This window comes from Pseudochaenichthys georgianus, chromosome 20, assembly GCF_902827115.2.
Source record: "Pseudochaenichthys georgianus chromosome 20, fPseGeo1.2, whole genome shotgun sequence".
Lineage (NCBI taxonomy): Eukaryota > Metazoa > Chordata > Actinopteri > Perciformes > Channichthyidae > Pseudochaenichthys > Pseudochaenichthys georgianus.
The window spans coordinates 22,794,494-22,818,476 of record NC_047522.1 but is presented as its reverse complement, the minus strand read 5'-3'; the positions used below and the strand labels follow the sequence as shown (position 1 = coordinate 22,818,476).

Genomic DNA, 23,983 nt, shown 5'->3' with positions numbered 1-23,983 from the left:
AAATGTTGCTGTGGTATTAATAAAAAATCACTGACCTATTACTAAGTCCCTCCCGTCCACCAGCCGGCGGACACCAGCTCCTGGGAACACCGTCTGCCGTGTCTGAGAGAGGATGAGAAACAGGATATAATATGTGGTTTAAACACTTCCTCTGGTTCTGATTGTTAAAATAGCTTTCTTCTCTTAAGGTTTTAGGTTGAATACAATTCTTTAGACACCAACAGCTGTGTGTCAGCGTTTTGTTCTCAGGGCTGATAAATATTGATTTGAAGGCCTTTGTACACTTTTATTTTCCGTTCAGCTCACTGATTATTATCCAAAATGAGGCGTCCGCCACCAAGACATGAGACGCTAAAGACATTCTTTAACTACTCTGTGACACAGGTTGGGATTTCATATCGTGAAGACAGAAGCTCCACTCACCTCTGCCTGGCATGAACTCAAAGCGAATGTCATTTAGCTCCTTCTTTTGATTCCTGAGGGGATGAAAGAGATGACAGATTAGAGGAGCTAAGCAGATCATCTATCGGTTGATCAAACCTGTTGGACATATTTACAGAAAAGGATTAGGGGGCTCATCAAAAGTACTTTAGTTCTGAGAAGAAAAAAAATCTGAATTCTTATTAAAGTCAGAATTCCCAGAAAAAAAGTCAGAATTCCTTAAAAGAAAAATCTGAATTCCCAGGGGGGGAAAAGTCACAATTCCCAAACAAGGTTGGCCCCTATCCTCTTATGTATCCTCTTATTGTATGCACCAATAGGAACACTCACCTTAACCTTAATACCAAAAATGGGAGAGTTGAGGCCTCCTGAGGCGGCTGGCACCTGTCAACACACACAGACTTTAGAGCAGGATGAAACATAATAAACCCTCCCACAGGAGTGTCGGGGGGGGGGGGGGCTCACCTGTGAGAGAGAAGCAGTGTTGGGAGACGTAGCCTGGGTGGGGGGCTGCAGTGGAGCAGCCTGAGGTAGATCTGCCTGACCTGGGGTCAGCGGGGGGGGCAGACTGCTTAAAGGCTCTGGAGTCTGGAAGGACTGCTGGAGAAATGCATTAAAGAGAAGATGGATATCAATAAGACGTTTTTTTACCTTAGAAAAGAAGAAACCCATCTGTCAATCACAAACTGGGACTATTAGTGATTGGCAGATGGAGAAAGTGGACTGATTTCGTAAAACCTCATAGGCCAGATTTGACTGAAGTCCTGATCACTCCCTAATGTTCGTACTTTTTAATGTTTTTATTTTAAGGCATTTCGGACAGACAAACTTAAGATGTACAGTTACTATGTCTTAAATAAACACTACCGTACTTTCCGGACTATAAAGCGCACCTACATATGAGCCGCAGCAGCTAAATTGTCCGTCTGTCTTGCTCTCGTTCTGTCTCTCGGTTCCACTTTTACTTTGGCGCGCTACCTGTCTCACTCTTTTCCGGCCTCCAGCTTTTCCTGCTGGAGCCCGCCGCTTAAAGGTGGCGGGCGCGGACCGGTCATAGAGCCCGTAGTGTTAAAGGTGGTTAATTTTACCTGTAAAATCCATAGATTTAGGAGGTTCCCTAGTGGCCGTTAGCTGTACAAGAAAAATGGGGAAAAAAGTCGCGGCTTATAGTCCAAAAAGTACGGTAATAGTTTTACAAAATATATTCCAAAAAAGAAACCAAGATGTTTAGGATCGACAATGATTTAATTTATAGGAAAACCTGCCTTTCTTTCAGCACCTTCTACAGAATGTGAGTTACACTTAAATCGCTGCTTCACTTAAGATAAGAGATAAGAAGATAGTACTGTATTGATCCCAATTTGGGACATGTTTGTGTTGCAGCAGCATAAAAGGACATGGCATTGTACAATACAAATTAAAAAAAGACTAGAAATAAACGAGAAAGTAGAAAATATACAATTTACAAATTAACAATAACCAAAAATATAAAGCAAGTTATAACATATACATAAGAATATATATACTTAACCTGTACTACTGACATGATATGAATGACACATGAAAGACAGATAACTAAGAATGAGCTGTGTAGAAACCACGCTGCTGCTGCTGTAAAGAAATAACTTCTAAAAACTCACCTCCGAGTTCTGCGAGCCCTCCTTCACTCTGGGCGACTGTTGGAGACAGAGAGAAGAATACAACACTCAGAGAGGATATCGGTGTGACGCTGGAGAGAAAAGCAATAACACACGCACACACACACACACACGATGCAAAGAACACACAGGAAGCAGAGAGGTGGACGGATTAAAACGCATCTACTGTCCTCATTTATCGGTCATCCTTTAAGGCGAATGCACCGATGTCTAAACTGTGGGAAGATTCGCTTCACGACTTGGTGCCAATATGTTGTGTTAATGACAGAAGTTTGATATAGCTATGTATTGTCTAACAGGGCAGCAACCCCTTATATACAAAAGTTGTAAAGAACATGTATTTCATGACTTTCTTGACTTTTCAATAACTTCTACAACTCTTATTTTTCTGTGATTAGAGCACATACTACTTTGCCACAAAACAAAAATCATGAAGTTTGGTTCTTTTATGAATTTATAATGGGTCTTCTGAAAATGTGATAAAAATCTGCTCGGTCAAAAATATACATACAGCAATGATAACAGTTGGTAACATCAGTGGCGGCGCTAGGGGGGGGGCTACTTGGGCTCAAGCCCCGAATGTTTCACTGAGAAACGTCTCGTGAGTAATGTGCAGTACCGGAGTCCAACAGAGAGGCAGCAGCTGCGGGACAGTAGTCTGCGTACTACCCCTGCTGCGAGGCTCCGGCGAGTCCACAGTTTGAGCCCCCCCCGCTCAACAACTTCAAAATGGTGGCAAAGCCCCGGATCTCCTACAATCCTAAATCCGCCACTGGGTAACATGTCCCTTCTTTACAAGTGTATGTAAACTTTTGACCACAACTGTATCTGTATCTCCATATTTACATCAATAATAAGCCAAAAAAACTGATTCCTATCTAATTATATCATGATGCTAATTCTAATCTGAGCTGTAAACGAGTGAAATATATATTCTATAGCAATTCTGTTTTTAGTTTGAGTTTGAAAAGCAGAGAAACAGCATAAGTGAACAAAAAATGAAGATACAGAGGGTCAAAAGGCGCTTTCACACCGGAGTACTTTTCCCGTTTAGTTCCGATAGCTCCTGGGATTTTGCGTTCACACCAAAAAGAGAACTTAGTTCATGGGAACCTTTTCACCCATCTTTAGTGCCTGCTATTGAGGTGGTGCTTTCCTGGGGAGAAAAAAGTTCCAATTTCTGATTGGTGGGCGGATTGCAAACCACGCCCCGTAAAACTCGGAAAAGTTTTGTGAAGCCACCATTTTATTTGCTGGCATTACCATTGTTAGCATTAGCATTAGCCCAGCGCACCAATGGAGAGAGAATAACTTAATATATATATAATAATTTATAATAATATATTTTATTTCTATAGCGCTTTTTCTTGAACCCAAAGACGCTTATGGCTTACTAACTTATGGCAAAAAAAAAAACATGGGAGCGGCGGAGATGAGGAGGTGTCGGCGTTCTGGCGATTTACTCGGAAAGCTTCTACTGAAGCCTTCCGAATAAATCGCCAGAAACTCCGGGGACTTCCGGCCGGGGACTCCGGGCGGCAGTATACGCCGTGAAGTGGTTTGCGGACTGCCAGTAAACCCGAAGAAGAAGAAGAGAATAAGAAGAAGAAGAAGAAGAAGAGAAGAAGAAGAAGAAGAAGAGAAGAAGAAGAAGAAAAGAATAAGACGAAGAAGAATCAAAAAGAAGAAAGAAGAAAGAAGAAGAAGAGAAGAAGAATAAGAAGAAGAAAAGAGAAGAAAGAAGAAGAAGAGAAGAAGAAGAAGAAGAAGAAGAAGAAGAAGAAGAAGAAGAAGAAGAAGAAGTAGTAGTGACGTTAGCGGCTTCATTTGCCTAATCTTCCCTCAGGGACTTATTCCGGTGTGAACGCGATCGGCTCTTTAGTTCCATGGGGGACTAAGTGCTAGGAACTAAGCTAGGAACTAAGAGCTAGGAACTAAGAGCTAGGAACTAAGAGCTAGGAACTAAGTGCGGCAAAGTACTTGGTGTGAAAGCGGCTAAAGTGTTCATTTTCAACTAAAATAAAGATTTGAAACCAACTAGAAACGTAGCCTTGCAGACCTAAATAAACAACCTGAGAGGCGGTGAATCGGCGCTCCGATTTAAAAAGTGACTGCATGTTCAGGATGTTATTGTATGAATATTTACTAATAAAGCCGGTGTAGGAGAAGGAAGTTCAGTCGCCAACAAGTAGCATCAGAAGCAAAACCAAAAGAGCCCATTTTTTCCAGAAAAGCATCAAAGCAGAAGAGATTTGGTCAAATTTGAATCCCTTAGTAATTAGTGCTGTAATTAAAAACGGGGTTGATAAGTCATTAGCCGTGAGATCGGGTCAGTATTAATTACAAGTGATTTAGAAAGAGGGATGGAAATACAGATGGCTTCCAGGAAAGGTACTCTCACGTCTTTAAAAAAGAGTATCTAACAAATGTATGAATGTAGTTATGTGGACTTATAATCATAATCTTGCACTATTTTATCCTACTCGGTTTCGTCTTGCAATATTACTATCACTACTATGTGTTTTAAGTCCTATATATAATATGTTGCATTGTTGGAGGAGCCCTGGAACTAATACTTCCATATCTACACTGTCCTCTGCATAGGACAATAAAGCCTTTGAATCTCTAACAACAACCTCCTTATCAAGTGTTGCCCGCCCGCTAAAGCTAACGTGCTTGAGAGTGCTTCCTTGTTAGGGGAATGCCATCTGTATCGTGGTGCGAGTGAACAACCCTGTGTGTGGGCAGCTCCAGAGGGAGGGTGAAGCGCACTTGTCGCCTGGTGGCACTAACAGGCTTCACCTGCTTCTCCTTGGCCGTCAGACAGAACACAAACACACACACACAAACACACACACACCACACACACACACACACACTCAGTAGAGAGACAAAGGACACACATGCTACTGCACAGACATGGGAATGACACTTTAAACATCGTATAGAGGTTGAAAATACAGGGCGAGCTTCGGGACACAACAGACAGAAACGGGAACTGACGCAACCATTGTTCTGAATCTCTTCGACTATATATATATATTATTAATAATAATTAGACTTGTATATAGACTCTCCTCGCACTACTTCTATTCTATTTGAATTTACTTGCATTATTTTGTTACGGTTGGAGGAGCCTGTGACATCAGTTTTTCATTGCCGTATCTACACTGTAGCTCATGTGCTAATGACAATAAAAGCCTTGAATCTTGAATGAACTTCCTGTCGGGGGCTTAGTAACTTCCTGTCTGAGGGCTGCTGTGTCTCTCACCCTTAAGGCAGCGATGGCTGCTTGGCCCTCTTCACTCTCTTCGTCCAGCTCGTCGTCGCTCCACTCCCACTCTCCATCCTCCGTTTTATGAAGCCGACCGCTTGAACCTGGACTCTGCGTACCTGAGGACACAACATGTCTCTGATTGGCTGAAACACCAAACAGATCATTGCAGCATTACCCATAATCCCCTCTGTTTCAGCCCTGTTTCCAAAGTGCTGATTCTCTGTCTGTTACTTTAGATGAAAACAAGGAGCCCCTCCCCACGCCCCTCTGAGAGACATTTGGTTACAAAGAACTCGGTGGAGCTCTAGAGGAGATTAAGGTGATAGGGGGGGGGGGGGGGGGGGGTTACCATGGTTGTAATTGGCTAATGGTTACAAAAACAAAACTCGTTATGACATCATAAAGTGGCCAAAATCTGATCAGATCATTTTCAGACAGGTTTTTTAGAAATGGATCAAAAAGAGAGAGAATCTTTGTTCCTGAAACTTTCAGAGTCTCTTTCCACAGAGGGGACACATGTTGATGTAGAAGAGACATGAGAAGAGGGGACACATGTTATGTAGAAGAGACATGAAGAAGAGGGGACACATGTTGATGTAGAAGAGACATGAGAAGAGGGGGACACATGTTGATGTAGAAGAGACAGAAGAAGAGGGGACACATGTTGATGTAGAAGAGACATGAAGAAGAGGGGACACGTGTTGATGTAGAGAGTGAAGAAGAGGGGACACATGTTGATGTAGAAGAGACATGGAAGAGGGGACACATGTTGATGTAGAAGAGACATGAAGAAGAGGGGACACATGTTGATGTAGAAGAGACATGAAGAAGAGGGGACACATGTTGATGTAGAAGAGACATGAAGAAGAGGGGACACGTGTTGATGTAGAAGAGACATGAAGAAGAGGGGACACATGTTGATGTAGAAGAGACATGAGAAGAGGGGACACATGTTGATGTAGAAGAGACATGGAGAAGAGGGGACACATGTTGATGTAGAAGAGACATGAAGAAGAGGGGACACATGTTGATGTAGAAGAGACATGAAGAAGAGGGGACACATGTTGATGTAGAAGAGACATGAAGAAGAGGGGACACATGTTGATGTAGAAGAGACATGAAGAAGAGGGGACACATGTTGATGTAGAAGAGACATGAAGAAGAGGGGACACATGTTGATGTAGAAGAGACATGAAGAAGAGGGGACACATGTTGATGTAGAAGAGACATGAAGAAGGGGGACACATGTTGATGTAGAAGAGACATGAGAAGAGGGGACACATGTTGATATAGAAGAGACATGAAGAAGAGGGGACACATGTTGATGTAGAAGAGACATGAAGAAGAGGGGACACATGTTGATGTAGAAGAGACATGAAGAAGAGGGGACACATGTTGATGTAGAAGAGACATGAAGAAGAGGGGACACATGTTGATGTAGAAGAGACATGAAGAAGAGGGGACACATGTTGATGTAGAAGAGACATGAAGAAGAGGGGACACATGTTGATGTAGAAGAGACATGAAGAAGAGGGGACACATGTTGATGTAGAAGAGACATGAAGAAGAGGGGACACATGTTGATGTAGAAGAGACATGAAGAAGAGGGGACACATGTTGATGTAGAAGAGACATGAGAAGAGGGGACACATGTTGATGTAGAAGAGACATGAGAAGAGGGGACACATGTTGATGTAGAAGAGACATGAAGAAGAGGGGACACATGTTGATGTAGAAGAGACATGAAGAAGAGGGGACACATGTTGATGTAGAAGAGACATGAGAAGAGGGGACACATGTTGATGTAGAAGAGACATGAAGAAGAGGGGACACATGTTGATGTAGAAGAGACATGAAGAAGAGGGGACACATGTTGATGTAGAAGAGACATGAGAAGAGGGGACACATGTTGATGTAGAAGAGACATGAGAAGAGGGGACACATGTTGATGTAGAAGAGACATGAAGAAGAGGGGACACATGTTGATGTAGAAGAGACATGAAGAAGAGGGGACACATGTTGATGTAGAGGAGACATGAAGAAGAGAGTAGATTCAAACCGCTCACGTCTTACCCTTTTCGACCTCTCTGTTATTGTGGGCGCTCTCTGCAGCAACCGGTCGTGTAGATATTCATGGGTCTGTCGGGAGGAAAGGAAATCAGTCCATTTAAACGGTGACCTACAATGTGCTTCACCAACACTCTAGCCACACTGGCTTCATGTCAAGTTGTGAATGTAATCCAATAATTACTTTTGAAGCCTTGCAGAATAGGGCTCCACCTCATGTAGGTCAGGTCATCAAACAAGCCCCCTTTATGCCCAGCGCTCAAGGTGCGAGACACACCGAGGGTCAGGTCCTTTTAGTTTCAAATCTCATCTGAAACCTAATTACTTCTGGTAAAGTCTTTTTGTATATCAAATCCACTTTCGCTTGTGTTACCAACAGTGACATACAGTATACGCAGATTCTGTACAGTATTTTAATTTACATTTTGTTTTAGCTTTATCTATCATGCATGCTTATAGTCTACTTAAAGGTGGGGTAGGTCATTTTGGAGAAACCAGCTCGAGTGCGCTAGAATTTGAAAATACACAGCCGGAAAGAATCTGCCACTTCCTCACAGAGCCCCTCCTCCAACACACACGAACGCGCACATGACCAATGAGGGCACGGGAGAAGTTCGTGCCCAGATGGTGGGCTGACAGGCAGGTAGGCCGTCCAGTTACTTTAGCCGGGCCGGCTCAGATGATTGGTCGTGCTTTTTACTGCGCCACGGCTTCCACTGATGAGATATTTTAATCGATTTGTTGTCAAAGCACTTCAGATATTCATTGCTATCGGGATGTTACGAGCATTCCATGGAATATAACTCGAGTGTATCTCGAACCGGTTTCTCAAACTTACCCACCCCACCTTTTTAACTCCTGCACGTGACAATAAAACGTTGAATCTGAGCAAATCAATAATCACCGATTGCTCGACAGCCATTTTAATCCCATCTGCAGGGTTTCTCATTAATTTAAATGTGTACCTTATCTAAAATAACCTTCTTATTATACGTCCATGAAAAGAAGCACAACGCCTGCCCTCTGCTGGCCACACAGTGTACTGCAGGTCCAGAGAAAGGCAAACCAATCAGATCGTGTTTGTGCAGTGAGACGTGCTGAGTCGGCACTCTAGTTGTCCCAGTTTTTAGGGTGGTGTGCAGCCAGAGCTGGAGTTTCACTGCTTATCTCCAAAAGCAAACACCTCAGGGAGAGTAGTTGGTTAATGTTCATCTTGTGATGCATTATGATTCATAAACAACCTACAAATAGCAGCTTCCTTTTAAACTCTTCAGATGCTATTTTATCAGCAGGATTAAAACGCCGACTCGCTGGTCCGCAGCGGGCTAAAGAAGAACCTACCTTTGCTTTCTGAAAGAATTTATGCTTCAACAGCTCTATGGAAGTCGGCCTGGAAAACAGCAGAAAGAGAACAAACGAGTTATTGAAGTGACTGTTCTTTTGTGTATATTGATTGTTGTGCTTTATTTAGGTCTAAATGTGTCTTTGGATTGTACATCTTTCTTTATATATCTTTGTTATTGTATTCGGGATTGTGGGAAACGGTATTTCGATCTCTCCGTCTGTACACACACACACTGAAAGATTGACAATAAAGTAGACTTTGAGAGGTAAAGACGATCCACACCTTTTCTCCGGGTCCTTCTGTAGACACATGGAGATCATCTTCCTGAAGGACTTGCCGTATTTCTTCACCATCTCTTTGTCCGTGACGCCGGTCTCCAGAGCGGGGGGGTCGTTCTGCAGCGTCAGCATCAAGACCTGGAGACACGGCATTACTCAAATGTCACCGACCTTTGGCATCTCGTGAGCAGGAAGTCAAAGATGGCATGTGTTCCATGTCGCTAACTCATTAAGTAGGAAAGCGCCACAGTGTCCTCACCTTCATCGGAGGGTATTTGTGATAAGGTGCGGCCCCCGTGGCAAGCTCGATGGCTGTGATCCCAAAACTCCAGATATCTGCTTTGAAGTCGTAACCCCTCACCTGTGGAAAAAGAAACATAATCTTTATCTCATATTGAAATGAGGGACAAAAAAAAGTAGACAACGTCGGATTTAAAGTACAAAATACTGTCCTTTATAATAGGCTTACAAACGAGAGATGATAAACTTTAGGCCTTCAATTTTGACAATAGTGTCAGTTGAAGAAAAAACAGCAGCTTTTTGACCAATTTAAATAGATTTTATTTGATACAAGTTGTGAGTTTTCTGTTGTCAATAATTGTAACTTGGCACCAACCTGCTCCATGACCTCGGGAGCCATCCAGCACGGCGTTCCCACAAACGTCTTGCGCACTTTATTCCTCGTCATGTCACCACCTGTTGCTAGAAAGGCACTGACGCCAAAATCTGAAGAAGGGAAACAGAGTATTCATGAGAAAGGACCTGAAGCAGGAAGTCAGTAAGGGTTCGCTTTCCTCCGGCTTCCTAGGCACACATACACCATGGGCACTTGGCAGTTTAATAGGGGCTGCAAACAAACAAAAACAGACATGTTAAATCTAGGTTGGTGTTGGCGGGTAAATACCTGCAATTTGCACTGAACCGTCGTCTCCGAGGAGAATGTTTCCAGCCTTAACATCTCTGTGAAAGACAAGAATTCAAACATTAAAAAAAGGACACAAGTTATTTGAAATATTACCTGAGTTTACGCTACCTTAGTATATTGCCTTTACTTTTTAGAGATGTTTAAATCCCTTCTGAAGACCCACCGCTTCTCCTCCTTAGCGTATTGAAATAGGATTCATCTTTCCGCTACTCTTACTTTAGATGTATTAGCTACTCAAGACAGTCTGTACTTCATTTGTTGGGGTCTGTCTGCCTCCACACCAGCAAGACACTGTTGTCATAGTGACAGACTCTCAGTGATGAAAGTGGAAAGGGTCAAGTGGAAGACGAGGGAATAAAAAGGCGAGGATGGCAGCGGTGTCGCAGACGATATCCAGGCTTTTCAGGAAGAGCTTTTTAAAAGAGAATAATGGGAGGAGGGATTCGACACACAACCCCCGGAGCACTAAAACAGAATCACCTCTTAAAACTGGACTGACAAGAAGAGGTGCAGTTCCTCCTGCTGCCAGGTGGGGGCGGTAGAGTCATGTCAGATTGCCCTGAAAGACACATGCTGTGGGATATTTCCAGATAACAAATGGCTCTCAATGAAAGTAAAAATAGATGTGTCGTTGGAGTATGCTTTGGAGATGACTCAGCTTCCCAGAAACAAAGCCCCACTTTATCTGGTGTATAATTTAATCCTTATAGACTTATAGCAGATACACCGGGGGGTTAAATGCTGCAGAGGCAATTGTGGTTTGGAGATATTCTTGTTCCCAGACAGTAATACTGCTGAAGCATGCTGACAACTTTGAAATGCATGCTGTAACAATCCAAGGATCCCAATATTTTAATGACTTAATGAGGTTTGGAAGCAAAAAGGGAGACAATGGTGGCGTCTGTAGTTTAACACACAGGGATCTGAGCCTTTTCAGACATGCACGACCAAACCGATATAACACACTACAGGAAATGGAGACAAGCACAACAGGGCTTCTTTAAGAGTTCGCAAAGTTAGGGTTCAGGTGTTCGATCGTGAATGTGTGAGATTATTTGCGAGCAGTGTCACAGCAGATCTCACAGTGACAGGGAGTGGCACACCGTGAGCCTCGCGGGAGGAATGCAGCATACGGGACATATTAGGACCTTCGGCTGAAAGAAGCAAAGCATGCGGATTCCCAGTGGAGGGCAAATATCTGCAGGGATGATACCACTATTCAGACTTAAGTGTTTTCAGGGAGGAAAGAGTGTCTGTGTTCTACATGTCTCCAAACTTTGATAAGGTCTAGCCGAGTTGAATGATGTATCGAGGGATGATTCAGCGGAAGGGGATGAAGAACAGACGTGGCGGCTTTTGCTCGTGGCTTGGAAAGACTTTTTACTGTCCTGACATCGCAGCGAGGTGCTTTCAGGTCACAGTGGCCGTTCCTCACTGTCGAGGAGGCTTGCTTGGTAGCACATGTATGCTGGGCGTTTAAACAGTGATTCGGCGCCACTCGATGACGTAGTATGCTTGAAATAGTGGCTCTGGAGCAGCTTTACTCGACATCGAGAAACGGCCCTTGTGTTCCAGTTTCTGCCTCTCACGGCTTGGTGCTTAGAAAGAAGAAGCACGCGCTCGTCCTCCACCTTGAGCGTCAGTGTGGGTGATTTACGCCTGGTCATTTGAAAAGTTGCTTTTTAAGGGTTGCACAGAGGAGGACCACCTGAGGCTGAAAGGTCCTCTCTCAGTGGGTCCAGTCACGGCTTCCTGTGAGTCAGGGGTTAGCAAAGAATTTAATTAATTAAAGATCTATCTAAATGATGAGCTGCATTTCAATGGGTTCAGCTCAGGCCACGCCAACGATAATTTATCATATTTCTTCTAACATTTGGCGCGAACGATAGCTGAGGATGCTTCTGGAAACATGTCAGAAAGTTGACTGGTTGAAGAACCATGTGAATTAGGACCATTACTCACCACTTAGATACATCTCTATACTAATGAGCTTTAAATTCACCAATGACATCGTTTACACTGAGAAACAGTATCTTGTGGCTTTAATGTGGATTTGACACTGAACCCACGGCGTGTCATCGTTCACAAAGAGAGGTCGAGGTGATCATTCAAAAAGCACGAAGGCTTTGGTTTACTGCAGCAGATTGTGATGCTCCGAGGGAAAGGCTGCAGACAGTCATTAACATTCAATGGAGAGGAGGAGGAGGAGGAGGAGGAGGAGGAGGAGGAGGAGGAGGAGGAGGAGGAGGAGGAGGAGGAGGAGGAGGAGGAGGAGGAGGCACAATGCAAGATCACAGAAATACTGTAGTTGAGAGGAAACTGCAGTTTAACTCCCATAGAGACGTAATTCAGCAGAGGTGGGAGAAGTACAAGATCTGAGTACTTCTACTTTTACTCAAGAACAAGATCTGAGTACTTCTACTTTTACTCAAGAACAAGACCTGAGTACTTCCACTTTTACTTAAGATCTGAGTACTTCTCCCACCTCTGCTGAATTACTTCTTTATAGATTAAGTAAAAGTAGAAGTACTCAGATCTTGTACTTGAGTAAAAGTAGAAGTACTCAGATCTTGTTCTTGAGTAAAAGTAGAAGTACTCAGATCTTGTTCTTGAGTAAAGTAGAAGTACTCAGATCTTGTTCTTGAGTAAAAGTACTCAGATCTTGTACTTGAGTAAAAGTAGAAGTACTTAGATCTTGTACTTGAGTACAAGTAGAAGTACTCAGATCTTGTACTTGAGTAAAAGTAGAAGTACTCAGATCTTGTACTTGAGTAAAAGTAGAAGTACTCAGATCTTGTTCTTGAGTAAAAGTAGAAGTAGTCAGATCTTGTTCTTGAGTAAAAGTAGAAGTAGTCAGATCTTGTACTTGAGTAAAAGTAGTCAGATCTTGTTCTTGTAGTAAAAGTAGAAGTACTCAGATCTTGTACAGTACTTGAGTGAAAGTAGAAGTACTCAGATCTTGTACTTAGTAAAAGTAGAAGTACCAGAGTGTAGGAATACTCTGTTACAGTAAAAGTCCTGCATTCAAAACGTTCCTCAAGTGAAAGTAGAAAAGTATTCTCATCAAAATATAGTGAAAGACAGTGAAAGTAGTCATTGTTTGATTGGTCCATTTCAGAATAATATCTATGATATGTTTTATAATGATTGATCATGAAAGTGTTCTCAAAGCTGGTGAAGGTGCAGCTAGTCTGAAGTACTTTGTAGACTGCAGGGTAGCTGGTGGAGGTGCAGCTAGTCTGAAGTACTTTGTAGACTGCAGGGTAGCTGGTGGAGGTGCAGCTAGTCTGAAGTACTTTGTAGACTGCAGGGTAGCTGGTGAATTTACTCCAGGTGGAACTAAAGTCTGATTTAACACTTGGTTATATTTCACATCATTCATCCACATCTGTGAAGTAACTAAAGGTATTAATACATGTAGTGGAGGAGAAGTACACCATGTACCTCTGAACTGTAGAGGAGTAGAAGTAAGAAATACTCAAATAAAACCCCTCAAGATTGTACTTAAGTACAGTACTTGAATAAATCTACTTTAATGTACAATTTCATCGTTTAATCTAAATGTATTTGTTATATATGTCTACTCCATGATATTTGTAGTTTGTTTTGATGTATTTTACTGGTATTCTGTGTGATATCAATTTCCTGTGAAATGTCTATGTGAAGCACTATGGACTGCACCGGCCTACACATATTTACGATCTGCTGAAATGGTAGCCAGGTGGGAACAGATCGGTATGAAAAGTGTCAGGAAGATTGATGCTCCTCATCTGGCAGCTCCGGCACCTCGTGTGACATCACATCCTGGTGAAAAGAGGCTTTACGAGACACCCAAAGGGTCTCCTAAAATACCTCCCGTTCCTCAAAAACAACTTCCCTTAGCTTCTCTGCTTTGATTGCTTTCTCCTTTCTGCTGAGTTTCATCTCATCAGATCAATTGTAGATCTTGTTTCGTCAGTTCTCCACCAAAGGATCTCCCAGAGGCGACATAACCGCAGCCATTAGCTGATTATTACTGAAGCTCCCATCCAGTAATCTGCCTCCCATAGCTCCAGAAGACGGGAGGTTAAGAGGTGAGAACGACTTAAAGCTCCACACAAAAGAGAGGAACAATCATTCAATCTTCACACGGATTTCCTCTGATTCGTCTGGCGAAATCTAGGTTGCTCAGGAGGATTCTTACGGAGCGAAATGACCAACAAGTCTCTAAGTATCAGCCATGATTACCTGCTGTTTTCATTGTAGTTCGATTTACGCAACATTTTGGTTTTCCCATAGCAGACACACATCACTTACTTCTTACATGTTGAACACACATACCTGTACTTTCTACTTCTCACATGTTGAACTCAAATACCTGTACTTTCTACTTCTTACATGTTGAACCCAAATACCTGTACTTTCTACTTCTCACATGTTGAACTCAAATACCTGTACTTTCTACTTCTTACATGTTGAACTCAAATACCTGTACTTTCTACTTCTTACATGTTGAACTCAAATACCTGTACTTTCTACTTCTTACATGTTGAACTCAAATACCTGTACTTTCTACTTCTCTCATGTTGAACTCAAATACCTGTACTTTCTACTTCTTACATGTTGAACTCAAATACCTGTACTTTCTACTTCTCTCATGTTGAACTCAAATACCTGTACTTTCTACTTCTTACATGTTGAACACAAATACCTGTACTTTCTACTTCTTACATGTTGAACACAAATACCTGTACTTTCTACTTCTTACATGTTGAACACAAATACCTGTACTTTCTACTTCTTACATGTTGAACTCAAATACCTGTACTTTCTACTTCTTACATGTTGAACACAAATACCTGTACTTTCTACTTCTTACATGTTGAACACAAATACCTGTACTTTCTACTTCTCACATGTTGAACACAAATACCTGTACTTTCTACTTCTCACATGTTGAACACAAATACCTGTACTTTCTACTTCTTACATGTTGAACACAAATACCTGTACTTTCTACTTCTCACATGTTGAACACAAATACCTGTACTTTCTACTTCTTACATGTTGAACTCAAATACCTGTACTTTCTACTTCTTACATGTTGAACACAAATACCTGTACTTTCTACTTCTCACATGTTGAACACAAATACCTGTACTTTCTACTTCTCACATGTTGAACACAAATACCTGTACTTTCTACTTCTCACATGTTGAACTCAAATACCTGTACTTTCTACTTCTTACATGTTGAACTCAAATACCTGTACTTTCTACTTCTTACATGTTGAACACAAATACCTGTACTTTCTACTTCTCACATGTTGAACTCAAATACCTGTACTTTCTACTTCTTACATGTTGAACTCAAATACCTGTACTTTCTACTTCTTACATGTTGAACTCAAATACCTGTACTTTCTACTTCTCTCATGTTGAACTCAAATACCTGTACTTTCTACTTCTCTCATTTCCCAAACAGCTGGTTCCTTTAGTCTGAATGTGTGTTGGGGCGTGATCATTATTCTTTAGAGTCACTGCGTGCCTATTGGTTGGAACACGATCCGTGTATCCATCACTTCCTGGTCTTCTCTAAAGAAGAGGGACCAATGGAAACGTTGTCATGTTGCCGTTGTTCAGCATGGAAACATTCATTAGCTAACAATGACATTATTGTTCTATTGATATAAAGGGAGGTCAGGTACTCTTTAAAACAGCTGCTAGCTATGGGTACTTTTTACTGAAGTACATTTCAAAGCCTCTTTACTTTCACTTGAGTAAAGAAGTTTAGTCAGTACTTCTACTTTCACCAGAGTATTTTGAAACACGAGTATCTGTACTTCTACTTGAGGAAAGGATGTGTTGCCCTCTCTGCTTAGAGGACACGTGTCTCTGTGAATGTGGAGGTGGAGCACTTCTCTCTCGGGTGGTAAATGTCTCCGGTCGAGGCTACAGTTCGGCTGCGAGGCTCTAATTGCTTTTCTGCGGGATGGAGCAGTCATGTGACTTTCTCCCCCCTCGTTAAGTCTCACCAAGGGATGTCCTAACGTAAAACGGTTTAAAAACAGGTATAAGGACATGCTTTTAACAAGATACAAGTTTTTGTTTCTCAATAACAAATGTATTTCTTTAAGAAAAGAAGAAAAATATATATATGTTAAGAATTGAGTTTTGGGCGAAGGGGGGGATTAAATAAGTGTAATCTTCTTCCCACCCCTTTTCGGATGTGTGAGTCAGTAGATTATTTGTTTATATATAATTTAGAATCAGTAATATTTTTGTATATTAATTTGACACTGCTTACATTTTTGTATTATTGTTTTACACATCCGAAAATCAAATCACAATCACCCCCTCCCCATATGATCCAGATTACACATCCATATCTACATTAGCAGACACCGACGTCAATGATTCTCAGTGCAGAGGGAATACCTCTTTCACACGCCACCCCTCAGAGCAGAAGTGATAAATGCTTTTTCTATTAATGTCTCTTTCCACGGGGCAGGGATCAGACGGCAGGTTTGACTCTGACCCCGTCACATTAAGCTGAACGTGATACTGTAATGCTGCAGCGGAGGTATTATCCGTTTAATTAACACAGTAATTGAAACAGTGTAATTCCATACGTCTCTACTTATACTATCTATAGCAGGGGTTCCCAACCTTTTTTCCCAAGAGCCCCCCCAAATGACTCCTATTGGAAGTTGCTGCCCCCCCCCCACACACACACACACACAATTCCATTTCAGAGCAGAAGAAACAGCCTTCAAGGGTCCAACTCTGCACATACATCATTCAGCAGTGCACCGTGAAGCTCCAACATTCAACTGTATGAACAAGCAATACTTTGAAATGCAAAAGGCTGTGTGTGTGTGTGTGTGTGTGTGTGTGTGTGTGTGTGTGTGTGTGTGTGTGTGTGTGTGTGTGTGTGTGTGTGTGTGTGTGTGTGTGTGTGTGTGTGTGTGTGTGTGTGTGTGTGTGTGTACGAGAGTCTCTTAATCAACTCCTTGTTGTGAGTTGGAGTTTGGAGCAGCTACAACATTAGTTTAGCCTGATCGATCCGATCTCCATTCAGAAAACACGCATTTTAAAAGGTTTTTCTCCCGCCTTCTTGTCTGCACACTTGTCAAAGCATGTTTTTTACTAACCGTTATCAGTATTTTGTTACTTCGGCATCATTTTGAAACGTGTATTACAATTAAATCACGGTAAAATAGCTTAATTTTGTCGTTGGTTTCCACCACAGTATTTACATGGTTATAAGCCCCGCCTCCTCTCCAGCGCGTCCCGTTTGAATGACAGCTGACAGCCGCGGTGAAACTCCAGCGGTTAGAGCGATGAGAATATTCGCATCGCGTCCGTTGTGAACGCAGCATAATGCTGTTCTGACGCTTTTAAAGCAACTTCGAGATGTTAACAGTGTGAGGGGCATAACGGCCAGACCGAGGGGCTACGACGGCCATGGCCGCCGTGAAAATCCCACCCAGTTATGGTAAAAAGTACAACTACGAGCACCATGAGAGTTTGCATTAGTGGTTTACTCGTCCAATAACATGTTTAAATGTTTACACGGTAATACGATACGATACGATATACTTTATTGTCCCCGAAAGGACAATTGTTCTGGGCTCCGTCCAGCAGTTCCGCATACATGTACATAATATACAAACATAGTGGACATTTAAGAGACATACACATATAATTTTAATAATTTTTAATAATTGTAATAATTGTAATAATAAAAGGAAATCTGTATCCAGAAAACATCCAACTATGGTTTTGCCAGAAAATCAGCCTCTGTGCTTGAGAAGCAAAGCAACACAAACGCAAATAAAAAAAACGATTCCTCTCGTCCCATATAGTCAAGGTGGGAGCCACAATATTATTATTACGACGTTTTTAAGTGGCTCACCAGAGAAGAGACCGTTTCAGCTCCATAACACCCCAAGGTGAGGTCTGGCACAGCCTCTGCTTTAGTTTAGCGTCAACAGAAAGTCCAGTGTTGGTTTTTATTACCGTGGCAACGTGCGGGCCGTGTGTTTTGTTACCTGTGGACCTGCCCGTTCTTGTGCAGGTACTCCAGACCCTCCAGAACCTCCTTCAGCACCGTGGCGATGCTGGCCTCGTCCAGGACGCCCGACTTGTGTTCGCCCCGCGAGATGATGTGCTTTATCACGTCCAGAACGGAGCCTGGAGAATAACCACAAGAAAGAGATTCATAAAATAAATAACCGTGTTTCTTTAAAGGTCACCTATTATGCAGAATCCACTTTCACATGTCTCTTCTACATCAACATGTGTCCCCTCTTCTTCATGTCTCTTCTACATCAACATGTGTCCCCTCTTCTTCATGTCTCTTCTACATCAACATGTGTCCCCTCTTCTCCATATCTCTTCTACATCAACATGTGTCCCCTCTTCTCCATGTCTCTTCTACATCAACATGTGTCCCCTCTTCTTCATGTCTCTTCTACATCAACATGTGTCCCCTCTTCTTCATGTCTCTTCTACATCAACATGTGTCCCCTCTTCTTCATGTCTCTTCTACATCAACATGTGTCCCCTCTTCTTCATGTCTCTTCTACATCAACATGTGTCCCCTCTTCTTCATGTCTCTTCTACATCAACATGTGTCCCCTCTTCTTCATGTCTCTTCTACATCAACATGTGTCCCCTCTTCTTCATCAACATGTGTCCCCTCTGTGGAAAGAGACTCTGAAAGTTTCAGGAACAAAGATTTTCTCTCTTTTTTATCCATTTCTATAAAAACCTGTCTGAAAATGAGCTGATCAGATTTTGGCCACTTTATGATGTCATAACGATGTGTTGTCTTGTGTAACCATTAGCCAATCAGCAACCAAGGTAACCCCCCCCCCCTTATCACCTGAATCTCCTCTAGAGCTCCATTGAGTTCTTTGTAACCAAATGTCTCTCAGAGGGGCGTGGGGAGGGGCTCCTTACTTTCATCTAAAGTAACAGACAGAGAATCAGCGCTTTGGAAACAGGGCTGAAACAGAGGGGATTATGGGTAATGCTGCAATGATCTGTTTGGTGTTTCAGCCAATCAGAGACATGCTTGTATATATCTGAGACCTGTGATATATTGATGAGACAGTAGAATAGGGGACCTCTAACTGTCCGGGAACAGGCTGGGTAGATGATGCTTCTGGTCTCATGTGATGAGCATCAATGAGAAGTCGCCTCAGGCTTCTTTCGTTTGCTAAGCCTACTCTAAAATAAAGCTTATTTATGAAAACACAAGCTTCCTGCTGGACATTCAGATGATTCATGTTTAATCTCACATGGTTTGGGTAAATTAGATTGTGGGTACACAAAGGCCCTTTCTCCAGCTCCAGTTAGATGGATTTTACTGAAGGGAAAAACGATTTAGCGGCTAAGACAAAATTCTTCAACCATCACTATCAGCAGGACCTTTCAGTGTGGCGAGGGCAAAAAGAGAAATCACAACTTACATTCCTTAGACTAGGGTAACAACGTATAAATGTTGTGCTTTCCATGATATTAAAAGTGTCTAGAAAATCAACCGTCTAAGTGTTAGTGACAAGCCCTGAATTTAGGATGTCATTAGGGGACATTTTGTTCAGGCCATTGACTCTAAATTAGGATTTTTCTTTCAGGCTTTCCACCGAGCGCACAGCTGGAAGTCAGAATATTTACCCAGTTAAAATTAGCATGGCTGCCGTCAGAGTCATGTCGACAGCATCATTACAGCCTGACTGAGTTCTCCACATCGTACACTGTATGTGAATCTTATTTAATAGATTCCTGGTGCAGTGATGACATATCTCTGTGGCCATCACGTGTAATTGACATGTTTTTTAAGCAGGATAATCTCCACGTATTAAAGGTGGGGTAGGTAAGTTTGAGAAACCGGCTCGAGATCGCTAGAATTTGAAAATACACAACCGGAGAAAATCTGCCACTTCCTTACAGAGCCCCTCCTCCAACACACATGAACGCGATTGGTTGTACTTTTTACAGTATTACGGCTTCTACAGATTTTTTGTCAAAGCACTTCAGATATTCATTGCTATCGGGATGTTAAGAGCATTCCATGGAATATAACAAAAAGTGTATCTCGAGCCGTTTTCTGAAACTCACCTACCCCACCTTTAACACCACTTCTGCAGAAATAAAAGGCGTGATGCTGTAAACCAACTACAGAGTCACATGACTTCGTAATTAAAGCTGCGGTTATATATATATCATAGAAGCTGTGGATATTCAAGCGTGGGGTATTTACTGTTGTATTTCATGTCGTAGAACAGAATGTGAAAATCTCTCCATCTCGAGTTCTTATTTCAGACAAACACCTTCACGTAACTGACTGAGACGAGGGAACAGGAAATGGTAAAAAGCTAATCTCCGGGTTTAAGGACTCATTACGGCGCCACTCTATATGCTGGACAATTAAGGTCACAAGTCGACCAGTGCGCGATCTCTTTTGTACCACAGAACAAATATGCGTCTTTAAAAAAGAGCTTCCTTATTTGCATTAGAAAATTGGGCGACACTGGAGGACAAAGCAGTGCAGTGAAAAGATCCCCCACACACACACACACACACACACACACACACACACACACACCACACACACACACACACACACACACACACACACACACACACACACACACACACACACACACACACACACACACACACACACACACACACACACACACACACACACACACACACACACACACACACACACACACACACACACACACACACACACACACACACACACACACACACACACACACACACACACACACACACACACACACACACACACACACACACACACCACCACACACACCACACAATTGATTGCGTCTCAGCGTCGGTGCCAGGCTGAGGGAGAGACGAGCCACCTGAGAGTAGACGGCGTTATGGCAGAGAGTGAGGCAGAGCGAGAGAGGAGGGGGGGGGGGGAGACGGTGGGTTCATCGGGTTCGTTAGCAGTGACGGTGCAACCCTTTCAAAGAGAGGACGGATTTGGAAAGGCAGTGTGTCTGAGCGCAGAGATAGAGAGCGTGTGAGAGGAACGTCTCATTGAGGAAAGCTAGACCTTTTCTCTCCTCTCTCAAAGCTTCTGCACTCAGACTGATTCTCATCGCGTTTTGGGAAATGGCACGAGGGAGGAGAGGAGGGGACAATGGAGAGGGTGCTGAGGGAAGGGGGAGATGTAGTCCTAATGAGGCAACAAATTAAAGGTTTGAATACACGCGAGAGACGATTAAGCTAATGTGCAGGAACCTATCGCTGCTTACTCGACTGCAACCCTGTTTATTGAAAAAGAAATAAAAGACACATTGGGAATTGCTAGAATTAGTTGAGACGATTAAATAATGTCTCTGCGGATAGTATGGCTGGTCACTGACTAACTTAAACCAACGGGGGACAAACGTTGAAGCCGAAAGTGATCATTCGTTTGGTTGCTTTGGAACAACGAATGCAAAGGTGTCACCGTTTCCTCTGCCCTGGTTACAGACTGACAGGCTGGAGGCAGTAAGTACAGGTGTGTGTGTTAAAATGTTACAACACACCTGCTATGATATTAGAAATTACAAACTGTTCTTAGAAATTAAGAAGTGTTGTACATTTTGAGAGTGAAGCACTGAAGAATGGGACTTTTGGGTAAAGAACACATGTAGGTATTAAGGAACAGACCCTAACGCCTTACCCTAAAGTAGGGCTGCTCAATTAATCGTATTTTAATCGTATTTTAATCGCGATTACGATTATGGCTTGCAACGATTACGAAAACAACGTAATCGAAATAAAACGATTATTTTTGTATCATTATAAATACTTTTTTTTCTCGTTGAGTTATACGTAAAGTTCAGGGTAATCAACTGTTAAAAACATACTGTTCACATTCTCCAATAAATGGATGTTTTCAAAGTCGATGAATAATCGCATTTACAATTATTGACCCAAATAATCGAGATTATGGTTTTTGCCATAATCGAGCAGCCCTACCCTAAAGCTGTATTCACGTGATGATAGTGAAACAGCTCAGCTTTGACTTTGCTTCCATGGAAAGAGCAAAAACCCCACTAGGTGCAAGCTAGCAGGGGAGGTGCCAAACAAACTTAAATTGCTGTTGGCACCGATTGGAGAAAATGTTTCTAAGTGCACGCACAGCGTGGTTCAGGCTTTGGAGGATCATTAAATGTCAGCCTCTTTCAAGTCCATCTGATTGAATTCTCCACGCTCCATTAGGCGGCTCCAACGCGCCGACAGCTCCACAACCCAAAGGTTTATTATGCATGGGAAAAAGATAAATGACACCTGTTGGCCTGGTTTGTATGCGGCCTATCCAAACCCGTAAGAGGAACAGTTATACGAACCACAGGGGATAAAGGAAGTCTTGAAAGAGGAGAGAATAAAAACTTAGGGAAAAGCCAAATCCTCAGTTCGGTTTCAAGCCGGATTAAATCAAATCCTCCGTCTCTTTCTGGATTTCTAACCCAAACTGTGAAGGTGTAAAGCCATTCCATTTAACTCTCACTTCATCCAGAGAAATCCCACTTAGTCTTTTCCGTTCTCCTGGTCAGAGCCGGAGCTTTGAGACCGAGGGAGAGGATGAGAGAGTAAAAAAAAGGGGGTAAGGAGGGAGGAGGCGAAAGCAGACGAGGGAGATCAAAGCTGGCGCCAACTGTGCTAAAGGCCGATGGGGAATGCCAAGCAGAAGCTGGAAAGGGGAGTGGGAGGGTGAGGCATGGGAGAGGCATAGGTGGAGGGCGTAGAAGAGAGGAATAAAAGACTAAAAATGCCCCGAGAAAACTGATTTCTAGGAAACCAAACGGAAGTACCGTACTTTTCGGACTATAAGCCGCGACTTTTTCCCCCATTGTTTTTGTACGGCTAACGGCCACTAGGGAACCTCCTAAATCTATGGATTTTACAGGTAAAATTAACCACCTTTAACTCTATGGGCTCTATGACCGGTCCGCGCCCGCCACCTTTAAGCGGCGGGCTCCAGCAGGAAAAGCTGGAGGCCGGAAAAGAGTGAGACAGGTAGCGCGCCAAAGTAAAAGTGGAACCGAGAGACAGAACGAGAGCAAGACAGACGGACAATGTAGCTGCTGCGGCTTATATGCAGGTGCGCTTTATTGTCCGAAAAGTACGGTATTTGAGTCCCAATCACAGCTCTTTGTCAGCCTCCTGGCATTAGTATAGAGAGGCGAAGTCCCGCCCATCTACTTCCGACCCATGGGACCTTATTTCGGAAAAAGTCTGCATTGAAGTCAATGGAGAGAGAAAACTTATCTTTCGATCCCGTTTGAATTGTGCCACGAATTCCACACATGATGTTTGTCAATCTTAACAAATAATTTCCAAGTCAAAAAAGTCACAGTTTATCGTAAAACTGTTGAAATATAAGACTATGCAAAATACGCAACTAGAAAGACTACAAATCCCAGAGTCCCGGTCCCGCATGCTGGCTCTTAGGAACCGACTCACTCCCCTTGTGTGTGCACAGCTCTCAACGCGCCCAGACTTGGAGTGATTTTCACCTCGTTTAATACTTTCCGCCTCGTTCTTGCAAAAAAAATTATCTTTTAAATTGACAAACATCATGTGTGTAACTCGTGGCACAATTCAAACGGGATCGAAAGATAAGTTTTCTCTCTCCATTGACTTCAATACATACTTTTTCTGAAATAAGGTCCCATGGAGGAAAGGGAGCGACTTCGCCTCTCTATAAGGTGACATCATGACGTGACAAATCCACTGGCTCCAAACTCCACCAAGTCCTTTCAAATGCTAAATTGAAACAGTCAATAATGCCTTGAATGGCGTGGTCTTTAATTGAGCCGGGCGGCAGTGAAGTCAGCCAGAGAGGGAACACATTACACTGGCTTGCTTTGGCGGACTCATATTCTGTCTCCGTGGGGAGCAGAGGCTGCCTGTCAGAGAGTATTCAGTCAGTGACATGCTATGCCTCGCTCTAATGAAACGGTTGTTCTCA

General features: G+C 42.7%; 1 protein-coding gene across 1 annotated transcript in view; it reads right to left on the bottom strand.

Moving 5' to 3' along the window:
- The window catches only part of LOC117465662 (serine/threonine-protein kinase OSR1-like), a 74,585-nt gene that overhangs the window by 15,612 nt on the left and 34,990 nt on the right, over positions 1-23,983 (bottom strand). Inside the window, exons 4-10 of the mRNA XM_034108618.2 lie at positions 18,024-18,165; positions 9,971-10,026; positions 9,683-9,792; positions 9,326-9,427; positions 9,071-9,204; positions 8,785-8,833; positions 7,450-7,515 (exon numbers count right to left, since the gene is read on the bottom strand). Coding sequence (XP_033964509.1) covers positions 7,450-7,515; positions 8,785-8,833; positions 9,071-9,204; positions 9,326-9,427; positions 9,683-9,792; positions 9,971-10,026; positions 18,024-18,165 — 659 coding nt within the window. The remainder of the gene's footprint in view (positions 1-7,449; positions 7,516-8,784; positions 8,834-9,070; positions 9,205-9,325; positions 9,428-9,682; positions 9,793-9,970; positions 10,027-18,023; positions 18,166-23,983) is intronic.